The sequence below is a fragment of the Ornithodoros turicata genome, chromosome 6 (assembly GCF_037126465.1).
Source record: "Ornithodoros turicata isolate Travis chromosome 6, ASM3712646v1, whole genome shotgun sequence".
NCBI lineage: Eukaryota > Metazoa > Arthropoda > Arachnida > Ixodida > Argasidae > Ornithodoros > Ornithodoros turicata.
This window is the reverse complement of record NC_088206.1, coordinates 73336499-73358396: the sequence shown is the minus strand read 5'-3', so window position 1 is coordinate 73358396 and position 21898 is coordinate 73336499. Positions and strand designations below refer to the sequence as shown.

The 21898-nt window shown below is 45.8% G+C and overlaps 1 protein-coding gene and 1 long non-coding RNA gene across 9 annotated transcripts in view; one reads left to right on the top strand and one right to left on the bottom strand.

Annotated features, from left to right (window-relative positions):
• Positions 1–5780, top strand: part of LOC135397340 (uncharacterized) — a 35527-nt gene extending 29747 nt beyond the window's left edge. Inside the window, exon 4 of the long non-coding RNA XR_010423630.1 lies at positions 5720–5780. This is a non-coding gene — a long non-coding RNA (uncharacterized LOC135397340). The remainder of the gene's footprint in view (positions 1–5719) is intronic.
• LOC135397338 (Kv channel-interacting protein 4-like) overlaps positions 1–21898 on the bottom strand; it is a 157741-nt gene that overhangs the window by 41437 nt on the left and 94406 nt on the right. The window contains exon 1 of one of the 8 annotated variants that reach the window (XM_064628872.1): positions 6400–6540. The exons of 6 other annotated variants lie outside the window; for them this stretch is intronic. Coding sequence is in view for 1 of the 2 variants with exons in the window: in XM_064628877.1 (XP_064484947.1) it covers positions 2309–2333 (25 nt within the window). In the remaining variant the exon portion in view is untranslated. Of the gene's footprint in view, positions 1–2308; positions 2367–6399; positions 6541–21898 lie in introns of those variants that run through there. One more of the 8 variants, XM_064628877.1, reaches the window with a different exon arrangement.

Below are 21898 nucleotides of genomic sequence, written 5' to 3'. Positions count from 1 at the left end.
TTACTGGTTGCACACTCATCACTGTTGTGGCCTATTTGTCCACCCACCATAAAAACTCAAATCATCATCGTCATCACAACAAGTAATGCAACTTCAATAGCCGTAATGCAACTTCAATAGCCAATTTGGCGGAAGCTCCTCGTTCCACACCACTTAAGCTTCCGTTCTTTGACATTCTGCAAATGTTCTCCAAATCTATTCCAATTACCATTATTATTCTGCATGTCAGCTTCACCTCACGATTGAAAGCGTAAGGTGAATCGCGCTTTACAAAACTGACACCCAATGGACAAGTCGGCTTCACCTCAAGACACCAAATAAAGAGAGCGGGGCACTCGTAAGGCGCGCTTCACCTCAAGCTTGTAAAGGTGAGGTGAAGTCGACTTGCTTTTGTGTGCCAGTCTTGCTGGATAAGAGCTGCCAAACGACAAGGACAGAAGAAGGACAACACAGCTGCTGTGCTTGAATTTGTCCTTGTCGTTTTGGCGAGCCTTACCCAAGATGAACATATACCAGCTACACACTTGTTAGTCGTGTAAACTGCGCCCCTTCTTTCACCAGCAAGCATGAGGTGAAGCAGACTAACTGTTTACGTGATCCCTGTAAGGATATTATCCAAATAACGCTCGTAAACGTGAAGCGAAGCCAACACGCTGCTTGCGTGCAAAACCTGTAAAAGGCGCTTTACCTAATGCTTGCAAGCGCGAGGGGAAGCCGTCTTGCAGAAACTGACGCCAACCCGAAGAATACTCCGTAACGTCGGTCAGCTTCCGTCGAAACATTCACTCTATCTCTACTAATTTTCGGGCCATGGGATTGTATGACGACGTCGTAATTTATTACATATTAGTAACGCCACCCTTTCTGGTGGACCACGATGGACCACTGATGAAGCTTGGTCCACCACGCAAAAGCTTGTACATCTTAAACTTAGAAAGCTTCAGCGTTGTTTTTTGAATGTTATACACTTAATCTCCGACTCCCCTTCTTGACTCTTGACTCCCCTTGCACACTAGACATGTCCTATCATTAATTACAACACGAATAGTAGGCCTTTGAAATGTACGTAACACGACTCGATGTTCCAATTGGCCGTGTGGGTTTCCTACACCATCCGGGTCTTCATCGCCCCGCGGGGCTAACCCCCAGCGGGTGCTACGTCCTGTCACGTGGCGTAATATACGTTAAAACGGCAGATTGAAAATGATAAAGAAGAGCCTTTCCTCGGGGAACATAGTTGCGCAACAAATAATAGATATGGGTACGTTTACTTTAAAAAGTAGCTAAGGTACCGTAACACTCCAGTCCTCATTGTGAGGCAACAGTGTATCGCCGCTGGAGATGAAACACAATAGCCATCGTCCCCAAAATAAAGTTGATTGTTTTTAGCTAAAGTACAGTAACAGCCAGCTCGTGAAAATATTGAGTTACACTTATAGTTACTTTTTTTTTTAAATGTAGCTAATTACTGTTAGAGTCATCATTAAGCTACCGCATAGCTTTAAGAAACATGTGGTGATGCCAATGAAAGTCACAGAGGTGGGCAAATGTCACGACTAACGCTCTGGGTGAATGTGCGTCCTGGGCAGACTTCTAAGGGAACTTTGCCGACATATGTCTGACAGCGTTTGAGGAAAACACACGAAAAACCCCAGACAGCACATCCGGCACCGGGATTAGAACACGGGTACCTCCCAGTCCGAGTAACCCTCAAATACTTAACACTTGTACTGTCCAACCGCAATTACAGCGCACGCTGCTTTCACTTAAGCGGTAGTTGTTTGTTCAGAGTTATATCGCCAGTATAAACATCCACAGATACAACCCAAACACATCGCTCGCCATGGTCTGAACGTCCAAAAGAAAAAAGAAAGAAAGAGAAAAAAAACGAGGTTTGGAAAGTGATGCGTCAAGAGACAGAGTGTTACTCAGTATCTGAGTTATAGTCATAGTTATATAGAATATAGTTATATAAGTTGCATGCCGCTGATGCTGCCAACAGTTGTGGAGAGCATGGGGCTTGTCAAGCTGTTCTGCACAGCTTTTTCCCCACCCTCCTCGCACCTAACGCAATGTAAATGCGTGTATTTAAAATCGGAACTTGAATTGGAATAAATGAATTGAATTGAATAGTTCCGTTTTACAGATATTTTGACAGAATTTGGTAACTAGCTACTTGTAACATGGTGTCTATCCCAGAGAGAAGTGACCACCTCCAATATAATGAGTAGGTAAACACACAAAGAGAGAACTTAAAAATCAATCAATCAATCAGAGAACTGAGAATAGAATCGCTTTACATCCCTACCTGGCCGTCTCGTCAACTTGGACATATCCAGAAAAGCGTCCTCACAACCAGTCGTGTCCTCGCTGACTCTGCTGACACGGAGAGAGCTCTACCAGGCTGTTGTATCGTAATTTCACTCATCCTTGCCTCTTTCTCTCACTCTCTAGATATATGTTTTGGGGAATAAAGGGGGGAAAATTGCCCCACTGTGCAGACAACGGAATTGAAGCGAGGAAAGAAATCGATTAACAACGAACCGATTGATTCTTTCAGTCTCCGAGTGGTTGTGATTTATGAAGCAACCGTCTAGGCCTAACGAGCAGGTCTTTGTTCGGACGTGGCCAAATGATCCAATATATCGAACCGTTGTTCGTTATAAGCGTGGTGACGATTTGTCACCACTCGTGGTGCGCGACCATGGTTCGTTAGGTTTGTTGTTCGATGGACACTGTGTTTAGGAGGCGATATCGGAAGGCTTTAATGATTGTCGCGGAGAGCGGAAAGAGGTTAGATTCGCCTCTCCTTTGGGGACACTTGAGATGGAGTTACTCTGGCTCCGTGTCTGCACCGCGAATCAACTGCGACCATGAGCGGTGGAAAGATAGAAAGAGCGGGAAAAGAAAGCGCGAACAGCAGAAACAGATAGAAGCAGCAGGGAAGGTTAACGGGCGTCCTGGGCCGGCTTCGGGGGAACTGTGCCGTCTGAAAGGTCTATCGGGAAAACCGAGGGGTGGGATTCGCACCCGCTACCTTGCAGCCTTCAGCATGACCTTGGAGCTAACACTGTCGAGCGGACGGCCAATCCACTGGGTCACAAAATAGAGTGTTTAATTTGTCCTTTTGCAAATTGTCTGGCTGTGCTCGATAGATTGTGTCCTGCCTGAGCTGTGTGTGGGAGGTCATTGTGACTTGGAAACCATGTGAGCTTGACATTGGTCCGAGAACGAGGCAGAAGGTACACCAAGCGACAAGACGAGTGGAAACCCCACGTTGGGGTCCACTGCACCCCAACTGTTCCAACCGGAGCACAAGTAGAACCACAACAGCTACATGCATCACGATGGGATCAGGTGTTTCACCGCGGGAATTGCGATACCCTACCCCGGTGCATGTGGGTTAATATATGAGCGGGAAATGAGGCATACACACACACATGACAGAACACATAGCACAAGTAGAAAAAAAAACTTGAAAAGTAGAAAAAGACTGTTAAAAATAGAAAAAAAAAATAGACTCGAGTTCGACGAGCTCGCGTGGCGTAGTGGTTAGGATGATCGCCTTCCACGCCGAGACTGGGAGGTGACACGGGTTCGAATCCCGGCACAGGGTGTGGTGTCTGAGGCATTCCCAGGGTTTTCCCGCAGACGTTACAGTGTATGCCGGCACAGTTTCCCCCTGAAGTCGGCCCAGGACGCATATTAACCCCCTTCCTGCTGTCCTCTCTCCATCTGTCCACGTCTGTACGCCACTCACAGCCACAGTTGCTTCGCGGCGCTAGCGCGGAACAACAACAACAAAAACTTGAGTTGGAAATGCTCGCTCTCTTAGCGTGGGACAAGCCGTCATTTACAGAAAGGGTAGCAATATTGTTCAACCTAAGGGTTTTAAGTGCGTTTCCTTCATTAAAATGGCGTTACATTCGGGATTGTTATATCACGAGCGTCAGGCTATTCTCCGTCATTGTGAAGAAAATACAACAGAAGGATGAAAAGGGGTAGCGTAATACACGAGCAGGACACGCACTGAAGGGAAAGAAACTTTTCCCCCGGGATTGAAAAGAAGGTCTCCCCTTTTGAAATTAGGGCACCACGAATTACCATAATAATATCCCCTTTTCTGCTACGCCTTTGAAAAACGGGACAAAAGGAGGAACAACTCGAATAGGTCGCCAGATTTCGAGCGCGTATTTGAATGCGAGTTTTATTTGAGTTGCTCGCTAATAGAAACATTGCGAACAAAAAGCTCGGGATCGTAAAGTATTAAGCCGCTGATGATATCCGCTGATATAGTCACCGCATGTGCGGCAGTTTATGTCGAAAGAAAGTATTTATAGCTCTAACACATTTCAAGAGTTGGTATACACGGTAAATAATGTCGTACGCACAACGCAACTATATTTGTTCGCAATATATGATCGCATGTAGACCCTGGTAATTGGCGTAGTGCGGTGACATATAAAATTCGGTTTCATCAGCCAGGTTTGCGTTTTTGATTCCGTGTTGCCACTGTGGTTGTGACTGTGGTTATGAGAGGTGCTCGGACGTGGACAGATGACGAGAAGACAGTTTGTGTGCATCGTGGGCCCACTTCACGGGGAACTGTGCGTTCTCGAAAGGATGCCGGAGAACCGAGGGATAACCTCAGAGACCACAACGAGGAATCGAGCCCATCGGCTTGGAGGTTATTTCTAATGAGTACGCTAGAAAGGTAGTTGGGAAAACATTTCGTATCATTTAGGTAACGGGATAATCGCCAGAATGTAGCCCATGCGACCAAAGCTGGCTACGCTAGTGTGTGAAATAAGTTGACCTCCTCTAATAGTATGTCGCTTCCATTGGAGAGGTTGATTCCCGACCAATTCTCCTACTCCTATACACTTAGAATCATAACATTTCTTGTCACGTGGTGGCGGTACAAACCGCAGGATGCGGGTGGAGTCGTCAAAAATACTCGGACCCCAAGACGCTTTCGAGTAAGGGTGTTAAACGTGTCGTTAGATTTTTCAGCGGCTTTACGTAAGGCTATATTTTCGGTACATCTTTTAGAAGACTAGTCCAGTGTACACTCGATATATTTTTATAATGCGTTAGTGAAAGTTTTCCTACATGCGTTTATTTTTTATTTTTTGTTCTCTAAGGCTCTCATAGGCTTTCTAAGGCGTTCATCTAAGGTTTTCTATCACTCGTTACCTTTAAGGATTCTGAATTAAATGGTACATCGTTATGGATCCAATGCAGGCGTTAATCCAGTCAAATTCATCAACGTTCAAAACTGCACAGAAGAATAAATAATGAAGGGTAGCGTGGTCTTAAAGTAACACAAATAACCCTATCGTAGCATAATTTTACGTCTTTCAACTTCTAGGATATTTTAATCCGCACTTGGCTGTTCTGTTCGTGGATATTTTGAAAAGAAGACGATATACACATAGCTGGTACGTTACAACAGCTTGAGCGAGAATAACAAAGGGCAACAAGAATAATATCCTCAAAGTTTGCCTCCGATGTGAAACTTGTGCACAGAAGGCGTTTCCTTTGTTTTGTATCTTTATGTTAGAATACAAATTTGGTGAAAAAGGGCACCGTCATTCCTCTCTGTTTACCAGAAAAAAAAAAGAAGAGAAAAAGACTAAAAACACTCGGCGTGGTTCTTTCCCTAAAATTGAAACTTTCTACTCAAGTGATAAACGTTTCCCTACTTTACTTTATCAAGGCATGGTTCGAGCATCTTCACGGCGAGGGATACGTCACCAACGAAGAATAGAAGTTATTACAAAGATTGCAAAGACCAGTTCAGAGGAAAATAAAGTTTGGTGGCACGATTGAGTGAGCAGAACCCCTCTCCGAAAAAAGGTCTCTCACTGCCGGGAAGTTATCTTTGCCGAATTCGCACTCACGCAGAAGAAGCAGACGACAGGGTAGAGCACCACAGACCCCTATAAGTCGTCTGCGAAAGTGGAGGAGACTGTGCTTTGTCGTCTGCGAGCATGGAGCGTATGACGCAGGTGTCTGCACTGTGTCGGCGTCCGTTGCTCGTCTGCGCAACTGCTATAGATTAGCGTTCCACCAGAAAGTTGTGTTAAGTTCCTTCTCTATCTTTTTGAAAGTCATTATCTATTCTCTATTTCACTAAGAGGTGAAGCAGATGGAACATAGTGTGTAAACGACAGTCGATTACTCGTCATGTTACTCCTACATAATCCAGCACATATCCACCCAGAAGATGTGGGTTCGAGTCCTACAGCTTGCTAACCTTTTCAGTGACTTTCATCTTCCAGCCATAATATATGTCTACAATCCACATAGTGACGTTGTATTTCAAAACACATCACCGCACAGAGATAAACGTTGCACAAACACACGGTGGAAGCCCAATTCACGTTGGATACCTACCAAATGTCACGTCGCACAAAATCCTCGCCCGCAACGACGCCGAAAAAAATCACGTGTCACAAATTGCGCAATAAAAACACGTTTGAAGTAAAGTGGACTTTAAACAAAACCTGAAGCGTGAACGACGAGCGTAAAACCTTCCACACGGTGCGTTGTTGTGGCTCACCGCTGTTGCTAAGCAACCCACCGCTGTCGGGGGCATCATCCCGTTTCCACGGCAACTGCGGTTCAAGGGCACCTGTTCCGGGGCGATAAAAAGCATACCTGTGGCGCTCTGGGATGAGAGCCAAGTGGCTTAAAGTGGCGGAAGTAACGTTTTTCCTTTTGTATATTTAGGGAGAGAATATACACTGCGAAGGGAGTACAGTGAAACGGAGACACGTAGAGAGCAAGACTTAATATTTTCGAATGGTACTTTGAAGGCAGTTTTGACCCACGAATCATCATTTGGATGATCTCAATTCCCCCAAATCAGTCATCACTATCCCGAGAATAGTGATGACAAACATGTGTACATGCTTGTGCGTATGTTACATTGGGGCATATTACATGTACTATGTCCCAATATACCGATCTAATGACACGTGGTCACTACAAGTAGAACCATCCGAAGTGTCGTCGAACGCAGTTTGGATAAAACTGACTCACCTTCAATCCGATGGTGGATCTAAGAACCGCATCCTAAGAGAATAAACCGCTTGGACGAGAACGTCCAACACATATCCGTTTTCTCTTCGCATTAGAGAGTAAACGGCGATGAAAAAGAACGCAATCTGTGCGCAGACGTATTCTTTCCACCTCATCCTGAGAAAGAACGTACCTTTCTTTCGTCTCATCTTACATTTTATTTTTATACGTTTCCCATTATATTTGATATACGCCTTTTGCTTCTTCCGTATCTTCCCTTCAACACTGCTCTATCCTCACTCCAATACTCCGCATGTTTTTTTTTTCTTTTTAATACTATTTCCACACTTGTTATGCCGAAGTGCTCTTCTTGTTTTGCCTACAGCCAACCTACCTACCTACCTACCTTGCCTACCTTGTTGTACTGCCATAACGGCGGGGAATGACCCACCACATCATCGTCCCATTTATGTGTGTCTTTGTTGTTTTGCCTATTTGCGCGCTAGTTTGCTCGCTCTACCGTACACTCTTTGCGCCTTCATCTGTAAGCCTCCGACCGCCAGCACGCTGCCACGTCCACAAAGGCCGTTTCCCGCGTCCCCCCCCCTTAAATTGGTGTTATTTATTTATTAGACGATAAGCGTTATAAATTGTTGCCTCCGACCAAAAAGGCGAGGGAGAAAAATGAATCGAAAATAAGGGCCGAGTAAAAACCGTCCTCTCTTTATTTGGAGCTTTAAAACGAGGCTGTTCTTTTGAAGATACGGCTTCGTTCGTGAAACGCTTTTTTTTTCTTTAAACCCGCTAAGAAAGCCGACGGTATCTGAATACAAAGAATGCTTTTCCGTTTTTCTTTTTCTTTTCCTTCTCGCGTAGCCGGAGAGTTGCTTGGTTGCCGGGCGATGTGCGTGGTGGTGTGGAGGCGTGTTGCTCCTGGGCCGACTTCACAGGGGTCGACATTTGCCCCGCATCGTCGGAGGAAAACCCAGGGAGAACACACAGACAGTAGAGCCGGTGCCAGGATTCGAACCATGGTCACCTCCCAGACTGCCCGTGGGGGGCCATCATTTTAGTTTACAGTGAACCCTCGTTAATATGACCCCCGATAATCTGACAAACGCGCTTACGACCATATACTCCTGCGGAACGATGCAGTGAAACCTCCGCAAACTCCCCCCCCCCCCCGTTAACATGACGATTCCGCATTCTGACCAAAATTTTCGGGAACGACCATGGTCATAATAACGAGGGTTCACTGTATCAGTTAGCCCTAATTTTGGGAACTGGTCGGAGAGCGATTCTGAGATTTTATTTTGGCGACAAATAGCGTCGATAACGTGCAGCACTGATAGATATGTATTCGTCCTCACATTTTATTTGATACCGCGTAGTTAAGTGGTGAAATAAAATTTCTTTGTTTCTACTTTTATTAAGCCTATTCTCCCGTTGTTACTGTTTTTCCTGGTCTATTTCCCTTACACGTGTTTCTTTCTTTTTCTTTTTTTTTCAGATCACGCGATATCACCACGATGCAACTGTGGCTGCGAGCAGCGTACACACCAGGGTTGCGGAATGAGGCCACCAATTCCATTCGGAGGAATGGAGATTTGTGATAATTCCATTCCTTTCAATGCCTCGGAATGAAAAGGTATGGCCAATTCCCACTCCTGGAATGGGCTTGGCAACCCCATTCCATTCCGTTAATTCCATCGATAAAGGAAAAGGGACCGGTAACCGTACTGGCTAGCCCAGCAGCCACAGGGCCTGCCCAGACCATTCCATTCCAATTCCATTCCTGCGAAAAACTGCCTACTTCCATTCCCATTCCATTCCTAGGACAGTTTCCGCCATTCCATTCCAATTCCATTCCTGGCTCTGATAAATCTGGAATAATTCCGGAATCATTCCAACTCAGGAGCGGCAACTCCGCAACCCTGGTACACACGTTGACAAGACGAGTAGAGTCTCACGAAGGGGTGAAATACAAGTGGACAGCAAGGGGAAAAGACGAGGGTAGCAAAGTACGCGTCCTGGGTCGACTTCAGGGGGAACTGTGCCGACGACCGTCCGCTAAATCTGCCGGAAAATCTAAGACCGGTGGCAGGATTCGAACCTAGCACCTCTCTTCCTTAGCATAACCGCGTAGCTGCCATCTCTATATCTACACGGTACCACTCGGAGCTGGTTTTAAAGTTATGTTACCCTTTCCCTTTTATTCCATTGCTACTTTTTATTTATTAAGAAAAAAATCCTTCCGTTTTTTCGTGATTACAAAATAATGATAGGGACAGTAGAGAGGGCACACTCAGAGAAATGATGTTGACGTTGAAAAAAAAAAAAAAAAAAATCCTCGACTCGGACGGAGAGACTTTTCGGTTGTAGTGCATAAATGTAATATAAATTCGAACCCATGGTGGCCGACACAGAAACCCCTATGGAGTCAAATCGACTGTCGCGACCAATACGGGGTAAATGTCATCTTCCTCGATTTCAAAGGCCGGTTTGCATTTCAAATCGCGTTGCTATCGAGAATGAAAAGAGGTTGTTTCGATATTGTTTGCAGCTTTCAACCTCGAATGTCGTCCGCTTGCTTTTGTCGTCTGTTTACTCTGTCATCTGCAGACTTGGAAACTGAATTCCTCGTCGAATAACTTCCGTATACAGATAAGAAGAGTAATGGCGTGCGCGAAGGCATATAACATGTGCGGTTTAGTTATCGAAAATAAGAGAGATGCCAAGGAGATTGGTAGGTGTCGCTGCGGTACGTCCTATAGCGGAACATTTAACTACCTATATGGTTTGCCAACGATCTACCTATATGGTTTGCTTGCCTACTTAACAGCGACGCATTTTTAGTATTAGTAACCAGAATAAAACATTTGCACTCACTCGTGTCAGTAAGCGAAAGAATACAAAAATAAACTGGTTCGTGCCGGTTACTCGGTAATGCATCTCCGTCATGATCCGAAGGTTGGAGGTTCAAGCCCCGCCGAGGAAGCCAGTAAGTTATTGGCATGGTACACGGTGCTGGGATGGTTAAACACCGGCTGCAGCGCGGGAAGATTTCAGTTCAAGTTTCACGTGCCCTAGAGATCTCAAATAGTATTAGAAAACTATTGGATTTCATTCTGTAGGCAATTTATGATTAGATGACGTCAATAAAATTATGACAAACGGGAAACTAATGTACTTCTTAATATTTTGAACTTCCCGCACTAAGGCGCTGCAACAGGGTGCAAAAAAAATTGATTTGGGTGTACGTAAAAAAAAAAAAAAAAAAAAAGGATAGAAAAATAGAGAAGCTTAACTCGCCATTTTCCCTATCGAATACAATCCCCACCCCGTTTGAAAATATCCTTAGGCAATGGTCGCTACCAGGGACTCTACCCGAGCTCCTAAGATGCCAAAACGTCAACTCCTCTGGGATAACAGGTCTCGCTTACGACCTCAGAGCTACGAGCGATATATATCGCGAAGACACAAGAGTAAAGCTACGTTGTACGACCATCTGGTCGTACAAGATGACAAGATATTCCACAAGAGCGTCCCTTTCTTCGTACATTCAAAGCCGGCTACACTGCGCGCTATCAGAACCGAAGCATTGATAGAAGGGGCGCATTGTTCGATTCTTGGTCGTTGAAAATGTTGTCGCCATCTCTTTCCACACCCTTTAGGAATGATGGCGCTCTCCGCTCGTTTCGAGGGTAAAGCATGGTATGATAACTGTACCCCTAGAGGCAAAAAGAGATAGACGTGATAGCAATAAAGTTACACGCGATAGAGTTTAGTTTCAAGTTTCAAGTTTTTTTTTTAGGTTTTGTAATACTTCAAAATAACTGGCATAATAAATGTGTGGTCCCTTAGCTTCCAGCTAGTGCCTGGTGCACTAAAGACATACATACGTCAATTTAGGCAGGGATATATAACACATTATATACAGGGCGTCCCAGCGAAATGCGAACAGATTTTTTTTTGAAGCAAGGAAGGAAGGAAGGAAGGAAGGATTTCATATCAAGGAAGAAGTCGGATATTGCATCTAAACATATTTTTCTTTGCTGCTGGACGGTCATTCCAACGTTGCCTACATACGTGATGCAAGGTATATCTAAACAGGTAGCGCAACTCCCATAGGCCCCTGTGTCTTCAGAATGACGCCATGATAGAGACGGTCAGCGCCATCCATCCATTGCGCGGACTACTACGATTGTAAATAAATGGCGTCAGAGGTGACGTCAGCAGTATGAATAATAAGTAGCGCATAATTGGCTATGGCACGTTTTCGTTAGCGCACTTCGTTTGCGTTCTATTCCCTTATCCTCACCCGTGTAACAGTACCAGACGAGAACACAGAAAAAATAAATCGTATCAGGTTTAATGAAACATGTCAACACGAAGTACATAGTTATGACATATCTTGACAACTCCAAACAGAAGGGCACCGTGATATCACACAGAAACGAGGAAGGTTCACTTAAGCTCCATTTCTCACCTATAGCAATACGCACACGCAGTGATTAGACGTTTGCATTTATTCAATGAGTGGCCATTGCAACAAAACGTGACACTGTTGGTGCACAGCTGATTCCTGCTAACACTCACGCTATCATGGCCGCTCGTCCCATGAATTTTTTTTTTCGCGGGGCCAGCAACAGGGGATGCATTGTATTCATCAGTTCACACGTGTTAATCTTGGCCTACAGCTCCGAGATGTCAACGTCGCTACCTGTTTAACCCAAAAAGTATACGAACTCCGCATTACAATGCACGGACACACAGCACGGATACACAGATGCACGGATAAACACGCCTACTGTGACACATGCGCAAAGGAGCAGGATACGGAAACGTACTCTGGTGGTAGATGATTTCGTATATGTGCACGAGTGGGGCAACAGAAAGTTTTTTCTACATTGAAATTATGAATAACCTATTAGTACGCACACAAGCCATGTCCACGTTCTAAAGTTTTTGTGTTTACGATCGTACCTCTACACTGTAAACTTTTTTCACACCTTTAAAGGTGTGCGCTATGAACATTCAATCTGGTTGCGTAACATTGCATCCCCAGGATGATATTTTACAAAATTTGGAAAGCATTACTAAAGATCAAGTGTCAGTGCAAATCTTGCTTTCATTATGTCTTGGATATCGTAGGTACGAGCTAATGCATATATGCATCGCTATCGATAATCGAGCACGCGCAAGTGTCTACAATACTGTTGAACAATGTTGAGATGTTGCAAGACTGAATTTTTGGAGGACAGACAGCACTCGAGTAAAGAAAATTTGTGCGAAACCGTGCTCCATTATGATGTTACCAAAATTACACCTAAAAAGGCGTGCGCCGTGCACGTTGTTACACCTTTAAAGGTGTGAAAAGATTTAGAGTGTACTGTCAACACCTAGGATCGCTCGCGCCTCATGATGGTAGCCTTGCCGATGGGTCTGATTTAGTATTTTCGCTTGTTTTCGCTACCAGTTTAGATATACCTTGCATGATGACCATCGTAGCCGAATCTCCGTTCCCCTGGGGGAATTAAAGTGGTTATTAGAAATGTAACATGCGCAGCGTGAGAACCTGCGTAAGAAGTTGTACACCAATGGGGGTAATACACTCTGCCAGTGAGGCTGGTCACGTGCTTACGAGGACCAATGGGGTACCTCTCGTGTGATTTTTTTTCTCCAGGGATTTATCGCGCAAACTACAACACGTACACCAACCATTCTTTCGTTGTCTATAATGTCGCTTGCAAGGCATCACAAACATGAAAGTCTCAACACGGAATTCGAGTGTTTGTAGAAGATTCTGAGTCGCGCATGCTGTCATTGGTTCCGGTAGGTATTGACGGTGACGTTATCAACCGTCTACTTACACTCTCCAATGATACAGCCTCCCAACATGACGCGTAAGAAACATTAATGCGAGGCTACATATAATTAACGTCATGTCTGTTAAGGAAATCGCCGTCGATGACTCATTTGCCCTGGGCCGCATCGACCAGCAGTAACGTGGCGGTAACGAATAACCGCCATCAAAGGCATCCGGTTAACGCTTTGTATACACGAGCTCTGTGGAGAGATTATCAGTCACGCCATCGCACCAAACATTATCGCTGCTGCAGGCATTTATCAAGATCCGTTTGCCAAGCCGCGCTGTCATATTGGTCAAGTTTACCACGAGAGTCTCGTAGCAAGCGGCGAACAACAACTTTATTTTAATGATTATGATTGGGGAGTTTCAACGCCAGGGGCGATGCTCTATATACACACACACACATAGAGATACGATGATGAGATGGGGCTGATGCCGGCCAGCAGGCTGGGCGCTGCCCCAGTGCCACTTGTACGTGATGAGAGATGATGATGGATATGATAAGGGGTCCGGTAATCAAAGCAGGGTGGAGAGGCCTGTTGATGACAAGAAGTCCCAAAGGTGACGCAGACCTTGGCGTGTATGAGCTGGACTGGACCATGGGCCCAGCACCTTGCCTATGGTAAATGGGCGATGATCGATCGCTCTATATACGCCACTGCTGGTGGTAATGGGAAATGGAATAATGAGTTCCTTCACAGTGAGGACACACATACATATATGGGATCATTTTCCGCCGTCATGGAGGTACACTGCCCCATTGCGCTTGTGGAAGGGATGATGGAAAGGTGTCCTATTAGCGTTCCTCCGTTAGTCAGTGCTGGAGAGGAACTCAGCGACAGCTCGTAGGCCTTACATCAGATGTGAGGGGTCCGACCATGGCCCGAGAATTTTGGCCAAGTCAAACTGGCAGAGCCGTAGCGAGACAAGTTTGCGCCCAGGGCAGGGTAAATCTAAAGCCCCCCCCCCCCACACACACACACCCACTTCTCCCACTGCCGTCAGAAGCCCTATAAACAAAGATGTGAAACGCCACTTTATCTTGTCCAACCAACCTGCCATGGCCTGCCGTTCGGCGCCCTCTCAGGCGAGGGCGCCTGGGGCGGCCGCCCCTCTCGCACCCTCCTCGCTACGGCTCTGCCAGCTGGCGTTGATCGACGCGTTGGAGAGCAGTTTCCATGAGGGCGCGCTCGTGCTCGTACTGTCCGCAGACCATGAGGACGTGATGGAAGTCATCGCGCACACCACACGTGGAACCGAGGCCGGACGCGCCGACACCGAGGTGGTGTTTGAAAGCCGGTGTAAAAGCCACATTAAGTTTCATGCGGTGGAAGACTGTGGTAAAGGAACGTGGCATTCGGCGGGGGAGAGTGAGGGACAATGCGGGGTCAACGGAGTAAAGCAAAGAGTGGGTGGTGATGTCACGTTGCCACTGCGACTGCTTCATGGGGCCAGTGAGGCTTGAGACGAGGTAACGGCGATCCCCCCGAGACAAGACGACCAAAGTCCTATGGTGTCCAAAAAGCGGCCAAGACAAGTAGTCTGCGAGTACGTTGGCCGATTGATTAAATAATAAGTTAAGTAAGATTGGTGATACATACGGCGAGACTTGTTCGACTTTCTCGAGATAGCTATGACAATTAAAAGATGACCTAGATACGAGGACATAACGGCAGCTACGGTAAGGTAACCTACGATAACCCAAGGTAAAAGTTGCCTTTCTTACACGCATATCCGTCGTTGGGTGAACAGGGTAAATAGCGAGAGTAAAATAGCGAGACGTCGTAATACATGGCAGGGACACATAAGATGTGAGACAAGAACACACGATGAATTAAATCCCGCCCTGTGTTCATCCTGTTTTCGTCCCTACGTTGCTCCTCAGACTCAAGGAGATGTTTTCGTTCAATCGTATACACCAGCTTGCTTGCTTCCTCTCCTTATGTTCAACGAGGTAAGATAGCGTACAAGTCGAAGCTTTCATTTCCATAGGTAAATAGTAGTAGTGTATAGGTAAAAAGATAACAAATATGAATGGGAGACAAGTTAAATAAGTCGAGAGGAAAAGATAAGCTGCGAGCAAAATAAGCTCTTCGGCGAATCCCAAATAGGAAGCCGAAACGGTAGAGAGTATATTTTCAGTCAAACCGAAGAGTGTCCGCAATATACGGAGTTTTTTCCCTTAAGCGTCGCCGCTTCTCTTCCTCCCATTCGTTATTTCTTCTCCAGTGCGTTTCGTTCACGTTCCCCTCTTTGCATGTATTCCTTGACGCCATTCCTAACCCTAAATATATGAGCAACGAAGGAAAGAAATAGATACCGTTGCGCCTCCAAGCGGTAGTTTTCTCAAACCTCCCTTATTTCCCGTTGGCTCTTTTTTGTTCGTTACGAGTCATCCCCCTTTTCCCGAAAGGAGCGCTTTCCGTCTTGTGGTGCAAACTGGAAGTGGTGAGCATTGGGAAGCGTAACCGTAACGCGTAACACAACGGAGCTTGACATAAACTTTTTTTTTCGTGTTAGCGCCGCGAAGCAACTGTGGCTATAAGCGGCGTAGAGACGTGGATAGATGAAGAGAGGACAGCAGGAAGGAGTGAGGGGGTTAGCGTGCGTCCTGGGCCGACTTCAGGGGGAACTGTGCCGACATTCGTCTGGAAAGTCTTCGGAAAACCCGGGGAAGACCTCAGACAGCACAGCCAGTGGTGGCTGGATTCGAACGCGTGTCAGCTCCCAGTCTCGGCGTGGAGAGCGATCATCCTAACCACACTATGCCACGGGAGCTGGTCTTTACATAAACGAGTCCATGCTTTGTGTACATGTTGAACAGCGTTGCACAGCGATGGCAGGATTTCTTACCATCCCTGGAGGTGCACGCGGGGCACTTGATGGGGGGTTGGAATTTCGGAATTGTTGAGGCGTCACGCTCATATCGTCTGGCTATTCTCAACAAGATACGTTCATTTAAACTGTGGAAGAATAAATATACTTCCGTTCATCAGTAGAAAGTACTTAAAGCATAAAAATTACGAAGAATGACTATCAACAGTTTGAATGAACGTACAGCGAAAATAGCAGCAAGTAAGAGGGAAAGGGAGAACGATGTGGTCGTAGGAATTGATAAGAGTAATAAAAAAAATCAGAAACGGGCAAAAAACGACCGCGCGAACTGCAAAGAATGAACTATATTCTCAAAAGGGAAAAGCCACTTCCATCCACATCCATAGTCATATTCATCCATCCATGCCAATGAAATAACGAGACAGGCAAAGAGAGAGAGAGAGAATATAAAAAAGGAAATAAGAAAGACAGAAATCAAATGCAATGACATGGCGAAGGACTGCCATCGCTATTTCTCTGACAGGATGACGCAATAAGATGCCCGGAGAGCAACTTCTTCGGAAAGAACATTCTTTTCCTCTACAAGGAGTGCAAATATGAAGCACACACGAGGAAATGTGTCGCTCAAAATGAAGAACAAGAAAAAATAAGAAAAAGAAAAAGAAATGAAATGATTCGTCGTATCTAAGAGTTCTTAGCCTCCGGTCATGCCAGAAAATTCAGTCGGCAGGGCGAGATATTGCGAGACTTCTGCCAGCAACGGATATTACTGAAGTACGATATGAGAGAAAACATGAACGATGAAAGTGCTTCCTGCTTAATACCGGGAGAACTGCAAGGAGGGTCCGAAGCCGATATGGATTGAATGTTTAAAGAGACGTCCACACTCACTTTGTCTCGGTCTATCTTTTATTTTTTTCCGCGAGAAATAATATTTTTTTTATAGGATGATACAGAAATATACAGCGAATAAATAATTTAAATAACCATATAAGGTAGAAACCTGCAGGTAAGAACAAGGCTGTTTCCTACAGAATGACTCTCAGGAATAAGTAGGGATTTGAAAATATTCAAATTTTCCAAATATCAAAGCGAATAATAGTGTATTCGAATCGAAGGAATGCATCTTTCAAATCGAATATATTCTAACAGTTGCGAAGCTGCACGCGTAAGCCCGAAAACGGCGCAAGAGAATGTTTACAGCAAAAAAAGTGCTGCTTCATGCGAACACCAGAGTTCACATATAACCATGCTATATGCTGTACTTGCATACGGTTCGGTGCCTGCCAAAAAAGTGGCACCCAAAACTAGACTCCAAGAAAAGCAGTATGAAACTATTAGTAAACGTTGCTTTGCAAGTGCTATCGTCCGCACAATATGCCACATGATATCGGGAGCTTTTCTTCAATTCCCCGCTGGAGAACCATCTGCACGTTAAAAATAAAACTCGCTCTCTAATCTCTCTCCGATTCGCAAACTTTCTCTCTCTTATTACTAACTCCTGGTGGGAAAATGGTAAGAGTGGAGATGTCATAATAAAGAGGTCACATTATGTGAACATGCACGGAGGTCGCTCTCTGGGGCTTTAATTCTAGGATCGATCGTTGCTGGCTAAATTTAGAACGATTGGATTCTCCATTTTGGTGTTGTCTCGAACCTTAGTGCCTGAGAGAAAGAAAAAAAGAAAAAAGGTGTGGCCATCACCGACGGCGGTCATTCGCAGTCTCGTAAATATTTATGCCGTTGTTTTATTGGTTTTATGCAGCAGGGAAAGTATCCACACCTGCGGTGCTTACAGTGAAAACTTTGTCTCCTCATATTCAGCAGTATTTTTTCTTTCTGCCGCGTTGTCCGTCTTCGAGGTGTCGAGCGCGTTCACCCAATAATAGGAAGTTTTAGGAAACCGTGAGCACCCTCCGATTCCTTTTCCGTATCGCTATCAGCCAATCAGCTATATTGTTACGCTGATAGCTGATTGGCTGATACCGTTACAGAAAAGGAATCGGAGAGCGTTCACGGTTTCCTAAAACTCCCTTATAAGATCGAAACTGGAAAACGATAGGCACACGTTGAAGTCGTAACCGCCACTCGCGTTTTCCGTTCTGCCACACTTGCGACGCTTCCGCACTCCTTAGCGCCAAGAAGCATCCATGGCTCCGAGTGGTTCAGAGACGTCGCGAGCAGCGAGACGTGAATGAAAGGCGAACACTATTTATTTTAGAATGCCGATAAGAAGGGTTCCTATTACGTTACAATATCGCGTTATATTCTCACGTTCACGCAGTAAGATTCCACATGCTCTCCTACTCGTGTACATGTACGCTTTGCGTTAGACGAGTTCAGGAAATCCCAGTGCTCTTTGCGCACGCATTGCATCCTGGGCGCTTGCTGAGCGGGGCAACGAAGAATAATCCTTCACATTTCGTTTTCGCTGACCTTGACACGTCGTGGACAATGGACCGGTAGGGAAGAAATCGGAACAGTTTGGATGCCGTCCGTTTCTTTCGTATTAGTAAACTCCCACAGTTCAAAGCGACGATAAGCACTCTGGGATTTTCTGAACTCGCCTATAGGAAGGCAGTTACGGCACGCAAAAGCCTCCACGCCTTCTTTTAAGGCCTTAACGGTTGCCTCCTGGCAGGGGCCTGATACCTTCACTCATTATGACGGAAACAGCAATTTCCTCTTCTACAGTCGTTTTCTGCTGCTAGAATATTCTCTGTCCCGGTGAATATTTGCACCCGATCCATTACTGGCTGTCGTCTTTTTCCTTTTCAGCCAAACACAATTACGAATAGATTATCCAGGTTATTCCAGAACGCGTGCCTGGTCTAGTACCAGGCAGCACCGCTGGTTATGAGAATCGATTTTTACCGGGAACGGTCGGATGTCGACCGCTGAGATGCGGGATGCAATTACGCAATTTTTGCTTCTATTTTTGCATCTGCTCTCTCCTTTGAAGAGGGTGGAAGTGACGTCATAAAAGTTGTGGCAGTTGAGGAATCTTTACGCGAGCTTCGCAGTCAGAAATCACGAAGTCTCGCCTTCAAACACAAAGTATTGTAACGGAGCAGTAGTAGATTATTAGTAGGATATAGTTTAGTATACGTAGTAGTAGCGGCAAGCCGTACTACAAAGTAGTAGCAGCACGGAGCTCATGTAAGTACAGTGCTGGATAAAAGTTTGCGAAACATGCCCCGGCGCATTCCTTCCTCGGAGTGACACGCAAGCGGCGAATGGAACCGTACGGACTTAGAGACATGTCACCTGTTTGCCAAGTCCGTACGGTACCATTCGCTCCTAGCGCGTCACTCTGGGGAAAGAATGGCGCATTCCTTTCTCAGAGTGACGCGCTAGCAGCGGGGAGCGTGTTCCGTAAACTTTTGCCCAGCACTGTACTTATATAAGCTGCGTTTAGATAAATGTAAATACAAGCTCGCGTAGAATGCACGCATTACTTTCCCTCACACATCTACCAGATGGATCCTTATGTGTATTTGAGAAAAATTAAGAAGAGGGACCGAGCGTCCGTGGGAGTCCCTCGGCGTCGGGTTGTCCTGCCAGCGTGGCGTAATGGTTAACGCATTTGACAAGAAATGAAAAAAATAAAAAGGGGGGGGGGGGTCCCGCCAGTGTCTCGCTTTTCTCCGCGATCGTCTCGGGAGACGATCAAGCACGGCCCTGGAAAAAGTAAGAGGACGCAGTTTGTCTTTCCTGGCTGCATATACCGTTCCACTTTCGCGCAGCTGTTTGGCGCTCGGTTTAACCATTACTGACGCGGCGCTAATAGGGTTTCGAGTTGGCGGTCATGTGGAGAAGCTTAACCCTAAATATTGAAAGTAACGCCGCTCAGTGGGGAATGATGACTCACTCGATGACGCAAACGGGTCGTGCTCGCTTCGTGGAGTAGCCATTTTGCGCATTGTTCTTCGCACGAGTCCCAAAATACTTTCTTCCGAGTTACCGAGAAAAGCTTCTACAAGCTCGAGAAGCTGAGAGAGAGAACATAGTAAGAAAAAAGCTGAGAAAACTTCACTGCCGCTTTCAATTAGACGATGTCGTCTCCTCCACTACATAGAATACCCTAGTTATAGTCTCCTCAGACGCCTACATTGCAGCAATGCGAGCACCTATACAGTGGAAATCCAAGTGCGAGTCTAGTCACGAGAGATTGGCTTTATCTAACGTCTCATAATAGCGCAACTTCGATACTAACGACGTTATTTCGGGACAAATATTGACGCATAGTGGCCTCTAGGCCACAGTCCATAACCGAGGAGAGTTGCGATAGTGGAACTGCTTGCCGTCCCCCGACGTTTGCCCCAAGAGAGTCGCGAGCGGAGTTACCACAGAGGTAGAACGGTTCTACTCTATAATGCCTAAGACAATTTCTATGGGGATACGTAAACAACGGTCGCTAACATTACCAGGTTTGCAGAATGGCCTGAGGAACAAAATCTCCTAGAATTTAGTGAAACGACGCACAGCACAGGAGGGCTATGAGCAAATGCTTTTTTTTTTTTTGCGGCCAGTATAAGCGAGTAGCCAATAAAGTGGCGGGAAATACTTGCTCTAGATATCGAAGTCAGAAATATTAAACGATCCTGACGAACGCACATCCTTATGTGTCGTGTCTCGCTTATCCGGACACCTCGGGGGTGGACTCTGTTTCCTTCCGGATAACGAATTTCCGGAAAAGCGACTCCAGCAAATTTCCAGGGAACCCGGACATCTAGAACACGTCCTTCTCGCTCCACAAGAAAGAAAACAAGGAAAAGGTCGCTCACGGTGTCATTTACCTCAAAAAAGGCACCAGCTGCGTCACCCAGCTGTAGGTTCGTTGGAGTGCCACTTCTCTCCTTCCCGGTGGATATCGTAGATAGTGGACTTCCTCAAATCAATACCCAGGGCCTTTTTAGTCCAAGCCAAGAGACAGGCGATGCTTTCGGACGGCCTGGACATTCCAAGTTCACATCTGGATTTATTGTGCACGGTGGATGCGGGACACTTTTTCCGCTCCTTGCCTATCATCTCTAATGTGTGCCCGCACACATTAGAAGGGAGTCACCTCTTAGGAAAGGAGAGCCGAGCAGTACAGAAGGCCCCAGTAAGATGTGACCCTTTTTCTGCGAACGCAGCTCATGCCGTTGACACATATCCGAATAAGCGAATCAGTTTCTGCGGTCCTGTGGCCTTCTGGGTGAACTGTGACCAGTTTCATGTTTGTTTTCCTCTTTGTTCTTTTGTTTTTCTTTTTGTTTATTTGTTTTCCTTTGTTTTTCTTTTTGTTTGCCTTTATTTTTCCCTTTTTTTCCTGGGAATAGCATGCCGCCATACCGGTGGCTAACCTTTCCCTCTTATTTTTTTATATATAATAAACATATCCCCCCCCATAGCTTCTCGAACATTGGTCCCTGTACTTGTTGTCCGCATACGGGTAACGAATTCCGGATAGCTGAGACAAAAGCCAACGGTTGCAGGTTCGTTCCAGGTATTGTAGTCCGGGTAACGAGTTTTCCGGATACTTGAATTCCGGATAAGCGAGACATGTGAATAAGAAAAAAAAAAAAGAAAGACGTCGACATCACACCTAGTGATGTTGATGTTGCTACGAGTTGCTTATTTTCACGCAAGGTAGTTCTGGAGAGTCCTCCTCTCTTCCCGAAGCGTCATTCAGCCCGACACCACAAGCGCGGATAACATGAAAAAAAAGGAAAAAAAAAAGAAAGAAAGAAAGAAAGAAAATAAAAGGCGGTATTTGCTCCAATATCTCCACATATTGGATGGGCGTCATAACACGGCTGACAGCTCCTGATCCCAAACAGATCCTTCTCCGAACATGTCATACGAAAGGTTAGCTCAGCGGCGAAGTGCATTTGTCGTGTAGAGGTCGCTCTGATCGGAAAACAACATTCTCCGCAAGTACACACACACTATATATATATACAGACCCGATTGTTTCTCTTTCTATCTTGTTGTTTTCGCGAATCGGAAACAGCGATTCACTTTTTGCCGAAGAAAAATGAGCTCGCAGCCCACCCGCGCGCGGCGGCGCTACTGTTTGCTACTTTTTCCCGTCCTCCATCGACGTTATCGTTTTCTGCTCTCCCGCTCCACCTACCCATAGTTGCCGGACGACAAAAGAAAACCGTCGGCAACGGCGGC